The sequence below is a fragment of the Perna viridis genome, chromosome 14 (assembly GCF_037379345.1).
Source record: "Perna viridis isolate PV_CMFRI_1.1 ecotype Kerala chromosome 14, ASM3737934v1, whole genome shotgun sequence".
NCBI lineage: Eukaryota > Metazoa > Mollusca > Bivalvia > Mytilida > Mytilidae > Perna > Perna viridis.
In genome coordinates this window covers 5,514,128-5,522,839 of record NC_142458.1, presented here as the reverse complement: position 1 = coordinate 5,522,839, position 8,712 = coordinate 5,514,128, and the positions used below count along the sequence as shown (strand labels likewise).

Here is an 8,712-nt window from a genome sequence, read left to right as displayed (position 1 = left end):
TGATTGCCACTGGAAATAGGGAGAGTTGGGTAGGGTCGGGCAATTTAGCCTCTTGTGGCGGAGCCCTATGGTTCATACTCCGGGAGAATACCACAGTAGGGTTCTTTAACATGTGAGGAACATGGCATCTTTCCCAACACGGTGCACCACTATGGTTTGCGGTCAGGTTTTCCGTATTATAGCCTGACAACCCCAGCATGTAACACGCCAGGGGTACCCCATTCCACCACCTGGGGCACACATCCCAGTTGCTCTGTGGGCAGAGCGCCCTAGCTAGGGTTCTGAGCACTATTTAGTCGCCTTTTACGACAAGCTTAGCGCTGCTGCAGGCCTATTCTTTTAACACCCGGACCTGCAGGGCAGCATTTATGATTGGAGGAATATTACATCAAGTCATTACATTATAAACTGGTTCTGGTATAGCTAATTTAAGTGAAGAATAAATTATCAAAAAGGGAAACAGTGTGTCATTTTTGTAATGAATTTATTTTTTGTCAATTGAAAAATAACGAATTTTCCATGTGCATATTTTGTTTATTGCACTTTGCGCAATAAACAATATGCACATGGAAAATTTATGTTATTTTTCATTAGACCAAATTTTTATCATAGCCAATTCTTAAATGAATAAAAAGCTTCTGATTTTTTTTATATATTATTTACCATATAAATAAAAAAACGAACCCATCTAGAACATATAATGTTATTTTTTTCTGTCTCAAAATCAAATTCTTGCTCAGTTTTATTCAGATGTTACGATATGGAGTGATTTAAAGATTGTTAATATCAATGAGGATTAAAAAATATTTTACTAGAATTTGACCACCTTCAGGGTGAACCAGATTCATGACAAGACGGGTGTCAAAGTGCACACATCGGGACAGAGACCTATGATCAGGGGTGGAAACCCTCATTTTGTTCCACATGCAAGTTTGTTAAATGTGTGCAGAGTTTTGAAGAAAAAAAAGGCGAATATTAGAATGGAACCTACATTTTCACGAACTCTGAATCAGCACCTGTGCTAGTTAAATCGTTGGTCCGACAGTTCTAAGCAATCACATTGAAAAGAAACAATACATGTATATCACTATCCACCAGATATTGAACGATGATAACGAAAGTTTTGTTTTATTGGTATCATTATGTCGCCGCCGGTGTTGAAACGTGTTTTTGTCTTGACTGGTCGTCTGTCACACATCTTTAATGCGCATATCCAATGAAAACCACTGAACCGAATTTATTGCAAGCAGGCACAGATACAATGTATAGAGGGGCGATTTCTGTGTCCACTGTAGGTTACTATCTGTCAAAATCAGTTTAAAGAGTAATCAAGGGAACCAAGTTTCTAGCGGTAATTCAGGGACGAAGACCAGACATGGAAACAAACACAAGGAAGAATATAAAATAACCAAAAAATGATTCATACAAAGAAACACAAGTAAATGAGAAACTTGAACTCCATTAAAAACTAGAAGCATGGACCAGGTGCACCGGTAGGTAAGCACAGAGTTGCTTATATAGTCAAGTCCGGGGTAGACGGACGAAAGGAAAACTATGAGACTTTGAACAAATCGGTTTTCATGGTGCAGATGATTACACAGTATCGATTCTTAAGTTCATGATGACAACCATTAAACCGGTAGTGATGATTTCAATCTTGTAGTGACATAACCCTGTTCCATTAGCCGAATTGTAAGGAGTCTGCGTAGTTCCGACAAGCTCTGACATAACGTATGAGTTGTGATATGAAAACTCCATACGCAGGTACTGCTCGGAAGGAATGTTGCCACAGATGAAATGAAAGTTCACAATAAGGAATGAAAAGTCATCGCGTTTATCGTATAGTTTGGTCAATAGTTTCATTTGTTTTTCTATCTCTATGTGTAGATCAAGATATGAGGCTGACTTCACAATGTCTATAGTATCCTTTATCTCAAGTTCTTTGGGGTAGATGCGATGTATAAAATTCCCGAAAATAGGATTGCTAAATGATAATACGTCATCTATATAGCGGAAACTGAGGATCTGGCTAAACGATTTTCCTTCCTTTGGATCTGATCACCTATAAAATCAGCTTCTTAAGAGTGAAGGAATAGATCAGCGAGTAGAGGAACACAATTTGTTCCTATTGGAATGCCGACCGTTTGTTGAAAAACGCGTCCACACACTGGACAAATAAATTGTCGATCAAGAATTCAAGCATTTTGGAGACATCGTATTCGGTATATTAGGAAGATGATTTAGAATCGTTTTTACAAAGTATGAGTAATCTCTATCAAGAACCACATAATTATATCTAGGTGTAACGATTTTTCTGGCGTAACAACGGTAATTTTTTGCAGTTGGTAACCTAGTCATATGCATTTGTCGATTTTTCTAATATTATTTTTGTAATGTAAACTTGACGACCTTTTATTAAATATACAACAACCCTACTTTCGTTGATCTTTAGAATTTTGCAATTCTATATAAAAAAACTTTAGTTTTGCACTCATTGACCTTATCCGACTCATTTTGTCGGGACAAACCATCGATATTTCGGATGTTCGCTTTAAGACCTTTCATTTGATATGCAAAAATATTGCCTTATTAGAATTTTATTCTTTTGCACTTAATGAGCCTACTCTTCGAACATGTATTATTTATCATGTTTGAAACTGATTTTTGAAATGTACTCATTTAGACCTTCAAAACGACCCCCCTTCGACGAAGTTGAAAAAAATGATGCAATATCAAATCTATAAATAGGTATTGATGAAACATATCAAACCATTGGAAAATATGAATATTTTAAGTTGTTGTAGTATCATTGATTTTTTTATATTGGTATTTATCTTGTGTACATGAAACAGATTTTAGATTGATTCTATCTATTATGGTTTTCAAGATATGAGGGATTGAAATAAATTGTTTTAAGGGGACATAACTCTTAAAGATGATAAAGAAATCCTTAGCATGGTCATTTTCTAATAGAACATGATAACATCTACATGTTCACCAAGTATGATAATGATATCCTGAAAAATGAGTTCGGGGGACCTATTAACCATATTGATAAGACGCTAATTTTGTAATCTTGAAAGATGACGCAACAGGGCCGTGCCAAAGTAAATATTGAAAGGGGGAAAAATAGCACTCTGTGACCTTTCACCTTGGGTACAATGAAAGGTCACGTAGACCAAAGATCATCGATGAAGGTCCCACGTCTCTACAACTTCCGGTTCTCGAAATATGTTTTTTAAACTTAAGTATGATATTTCAAGGGATATAACTCCTGTATGGTTTGATAACAATGTTATGTTTATTAATTAGGCCGTCCGCTTAAGTGCATGAAACCGTTTCCGGAATTATTCTATCTCTTATGGTTTTTAAGATATAAGCGATTAAAAGAAACTGTTTTAAAGGGACATAACTCTTAAAGATAGTAATGAAATCCTTAAGAGGGTTATTTCCTAATTGAACCTCATGACATCTACATGTTCACCAAATATTGTCATGATATCCTGAAAAATGAGTTCGGGGGACCAGTTGGAAAAAACGCCAATAATAGGAAATAACTTCTACAATGGATAATGGAATTCTTCACAGGGTCAGCTGGTTAAAGTCCTTAAAGAGCTCTATCGATGGTCCAAATTTGGTAATGATATATTGAAAGATGAATAGGGGAGATCATGTCAAAGAAAATTTTGCAAATGACGGAATAACAATAAAAAAAAAACATTAGAAAAACAATAAAGTCTTTCACCAGTGAAATGGAAAGTTTTAAACATTTGTCTAATCCGTGAGACATCTATTCAAATTATACAATCCATAGAACACACAGATATTAAAATCAAAATTTAAAATCTATTCAAAGTGCCTATTCAATTATTACACAAAAACAATGAAATTATAAATAATTAGCAAAAATAATTAAAAAAAACAATTAACGATAATGAAAATGAAAATGTAAAAATAAATTAAAAAATATATATAACCAAAGAAAGATGACTCTTGTCATAATACACTCCCTTTTTTATACTTACCTGTTTATAATATATAAAATGACACTAATTAGGACACTTAATGGTGATACCTATGGAGGTGGTTTCCCCCTCCCAACCTCAAGACCCCCTTTCCTACTTCAAAAGGTCCCTATGTTTCCTTTATTGGTCATGGGTCCCCCATCTATGTCCACTTCCGGTCACACCCAAGGTCCACTTCCACTCCCGGCCTATGGACACCGGATGTGAATTCATGCGCATGCGCATTGGGATGCACCTCCCTTCCCCTCCCGAAAAATACTAAGGATAGAACTCATGGTATACTACTCCAGTGTCCAAAATAAATTATATCAGTACGAAAACTACTTTCTAACGCCTATCTAGGAAAAGCTAAATAACGAATGAATTCAATTTTTCAATCTCTTTTTACATGGAAAACTAAACATTTACAAAATAGTAATTAGTAGACTCGACATTCTGTCGCGTTTAGATTCAGTCAATGTTAAGTCTAGAAATAGCATTCAAAATTTTATTTTAAAAGTGTTTAATCTCAATTTCAATAAAGCAATTTGAAATGCATTTGAAGTACGTGTATAAAATAGTATTGTCAAAAATTTTATTACGAAATTATCCAAATGATACATGTGAATGACACAATCCGTTGTGGGTTTGCTATGTTTAGGTAAATTTCAACTTGCAAAAATATGAAGTCAAAAGAAAAAAAATCCTCGGTAAACAGGACATTGTTGTCGAATTTTTCCAAAACTGTATCCCACGATATGACAAAACTACAGGAAAATGTGTTAAAATTGCAAGCCGTGGTGATGAGTAGTTGCCGAGAAAAGTGCGACAAAATTTTTTAAATATAAAGTCAAAAATAAAGAAAATCATCGGTAAACAAGACATTGTTGTCGAATTTATCCAAAAGTGGATCCCACTATATGGCATAACTACAGGAAAAATGTGTATACATGTCACGCGGCTGTGATGAGTAGATGCTAAGGAAACTGTGACAGAAAAATGTGTAATAGAAACACGTGAATCACAGACACACGGACAAGATGGACACGGGTAAAATTTATATCCCTCTCCTTTGAAACGGGCGTTTAAAAAAATAATTTAAATTTTCTATTTTAATATCATACAATCCATTTATTACAATTGAAATGTAACCGAGCAAACTATGAAGGCCTTCATTGACTCAGTTATTCAGTACTTTGATTAACATGTTCTTCCCCACAGATCGTCTTACCTCGCCTAGTTTGGCTTTTCATTCACGCCCCCAACCGGAAACCCTGGACCCATCCCTGCTATAATATACCACCAAAATGAAATGCTGCGAATTGGTGAATCGATAGAACACTCAGAACTGTCAACGCAGTCTGAAAATGGAATACATTTTCTTACATAAAGAAAATATTCTCCTAACATGCTCAATGCATCTGAACAATAAAACAACAAAGCCCATCATAATTTTAACAGTCAACTATTTAAACATATTTTGATCCCTTTGATTCGCCAAAAATTGATCATCAAAGACCACTCGAAAACGAAAAATAGGTTAAATTGATCATACATGTATTATGGTTTGTAATGAATATGAAAAAGAAATCCTCCCGACTTCGCCTCGAGGATTCTTTTTCATATACATGTACCATGCATGACTAATCATGAAACGAAAAATCAATCAGAAGTGATATTGTTTTCTATAAGTAAAATAAAAGACACACGACTTACAAAATGCACATTCAAACCACGAATTATTTCTCATGGATGGGCGCATAACCAAAATCGCATCACGTTTATAAAAAAAATGGAACTAAATTAGTACGCGTATGTTTCACAGAAACGGTACTATTTTTAGAATAGGGAAAATACATGGATAGCAAATATCATAGTCTTTTTAGGTAATCAAAAAGTCTGATGTCCGATGGTCAGAAAATGTTCTTTTCTGCAATTAAACAATACTTTCATATTGATTTGAAATGATATCAGATTCTCAAGGACTTTTAAGAATCTCTTTTGAAATTAAAGTACTTTCAAGTCCTTAATTTTCGACTTTTCTTTTTCAACTACTTTCAAGGATTTTAAGCACCTGTGCGAACCCTGTAATATACTTCTCAGACAACAAAGCTTTTAAATAACGTTACTAGTGAATTAGTCTTGGTCATAGATCCATCTTTTTCTACAAACCTGTTCAGCACAGAGTTTCCTATGTGAGGAACTTGTTCCAATGATAATTCCTAGCAATGCAGAAGAGTCACAACTTCCATCGAAGGCAGTGAAATGAGCCATATATGTCTTGAGGAAGAGCCTTGACAGGTCCACCGAATCCTTAACTGTGTAGTCATAGCGACTCTGTCGATTTCTACCAAGTACTTTGTTATTATTGTTTATGGCTTCATAATTGAGCTTTGTTAACAGATAGCTTTCTAGCTGATTTGGAAACTGTTGAGTGTCAATATTGTCGTTCAGCTTCAAATACTCGTAGAGTTGACCAAGATGTTTCGACACATGTTTTCGTAAGATTGGGGATAAAATGGAATGTAAATTTATCCCAATAAGTAGCCATCTTTTTTTATTTCTGTCTAAATCACTTAAATTTCCTGTAAATCGACAAAAGAATGAACAATATGAATATATAGGATGCTCCAAAGATTTATAAATAACATAAACTATTCAGGCAACAAAACTGTACTATCTACCTTTATCTTCCTTAAAAGAACAAAAAAATATAATTGGTAGCATCATATGACCGTAAAAAAAAATCTTGAACAGTATGGTATGGAAGCACTGCATTTAAGACTGGAAATTTAGATTTAGATTGAAATTGGAAATTGACACAGCATATAAGTTTCTGTCACAGAATGAATGTGGTACATTTTGTATACTGGTTGCACTTTTCACAAGAAATCAATTCTGGTAAAGGTGTGCACTTAAATTGTATGTCTCAATCCAAATATTTCTGCATTCTTTCTTTTATTTATTTTAATCTGAATTTCTGTACTTGATTTTAAAATCTGAGAAAGAAATTTTGGTACAGAGACAACCAAGTGTCTGGTGGTAACTTTAAAGACCAGCAAGAAATGGCAAAATCAGAAGCTAAGAAAGCCTCTTTTCAGATTCAAAAGGAACCAAAAGAAGATCTTTAGTAGACGTCTCTTGTATCATTACTGTTCAAGTTTAGTTAAAGAGTAATCAAGGGAACCAAGGTTATAGCGATAATCAAAAAAATGTAATACAGGGACAAAGACCAGACATGAAAAACAGACATACACAACAGAGAACACAGAGTAACTAAAATCGTACATACAAAATAACAAAAGCAAATGAGCAACTCAGACTCCACTAAAAACTGGGAGCATGGACCAGGTGAACCGGTAGAGTAACTGTCCTCTGCTTTTAATATCAGTCGATTGGTTTCATGTATTTGAACAAAACATGGTAAGTTTACAGACAATGGATGATGAATGGAAAGTGATGGTGTAAGCTCACTGGGACATTCGGTTCAGGTGAGCTAAAAATAGGACTTCACAAACCACTGGCATGCCATGGGGTTACACAAGTTTATAAAGCCTGGGCTGTTTGTGGGTTGAAGGTAAGGAATGTAAATCCCCTATACAACTTTATATTATATATAATTGACCTGGAAGCTGCTGAGTGAGTTTCTTTTTATCAGAAATGATTTCTGAGATATAAGCCATAAAATGACAAATCATCTGCTTTATAAAGTACAAAAGACAAAATTTCTCAGATGTATTGAGACAATGAGGACAGACAATGACAGACAGAAAGTGGTTGCATTTGGACCTTTAAGTGAGTTTATATTTACCTGTTAGATTAGCAACCGTTTCTCTGATTCCATGCAGCTGTTTACAAAGTTCTGATGACAACTGTTGATTCACAGTAGAGTTTCCTTCTGCCATACTATCAGGTTTAAAAAAGTCAGATTACAAACACTATCAATGGACCACTTAGTGTTCTGATGGCAACTGTTGATTCACACAAGAGTTTCCTTCTGCCATACCACAAGATTAGAGAAAGACAAATTCCAAACACTGTCAATGGCTCACCTAGTGTTCTTAGTCACTCTAAAAGATAAATAAAATTTGTTATTGGTCTAATCATAGTGATATTTTATTTAAACAATATTGGTACTGTATTTTACACTATGAGATTCATACATTTATGTATCAGGCTGAGAAACAGAGAGTAACATATACAAGTTCAAAAAATGTATGTACATGTATCAGGCTGAGAAACAGAGAGAACATATATACATGTTCAATAAAGAGCTGCACTTTAAGCGATAGATATGCCTGTTTCCCTTTTAACTTGTCCCTATGCTTTTAATGAATTTATATGATCAACAAGAAATACTGTGAGCCCAGTGTCAAATACTCTCCCCCCCCCTGAAAAAAAGTAAATAAAAAATGCACAACTAAGTTCGTTGTCTTGATTTTTCGCTAATACATTTCTATCTTGTTCAAAACACACTTTTCCGACAAGTTTGTTAAGTACCTTTCATATTTATTAGTCGATCATCATAACAAAATGGTCCCTTTTCAACGACTTTTCAAGAAATAAATTTCTTTGGCCGTTTCCATCTTTTCTTTTAAAGAGTAAAACTTTATAACAAGGAAACGAAAAATTTGACATTTATACAAATTGGAAGTAAACTTACTTAAATAGATATGAACAATTCATCAAAGTTTCATGTAATTTTGTG

At 34.4% G+C, this 8,712-nt stretch overlaps 1 protein-coding gene across 1 annotated transcript; it reads right to left on the bottom strand.

Annotated features, from left to right (window-relative positions):
- Positions 1 to 5,810: 5,810 nt before the first annotated feature.
- On the bottom strand, positions 5,811 to 8,073 carry LOC148597886 (uncharacterized). The gene is made up of 2 exons (XM_088561160.1): positions 7,816 to 8,073; positions 5,811 to 6,589 (listed from the first exon to the last, which is right to left on the bottom strand). Exons 1-2 carry the CDS (start codon positions 7,907 to 7,909, stop codon positions 6,141 to 6,143), a joined length of 543 nt encoding a protein of 180 aa, XP_088417286.1. The 5' UTR covers positions 7,910 to 8,073; the 3' UTR covers positions 5,811 to 6,140.
- Positions 8,074 to 8,712: the final 639 nt, after the last annotated feature.

Excerpts from the sequence above, each read along its gene's own strand:
- LOC148597886 (XM_088561160.1), bottom strand. The coding sequence starts at position 7,909 with ATGGCAGAAGGAAACTCTACTGTGAATCAACAGTTGTCATCAGAACTT. Across the intron at positions 6,590-7,815 it reads AACGGTTGCTAATCTAACAG|GAAATTTAAGTGATTTAGAC; the intron begins GTAAATATAAAC and ends GTCGATTTACAG.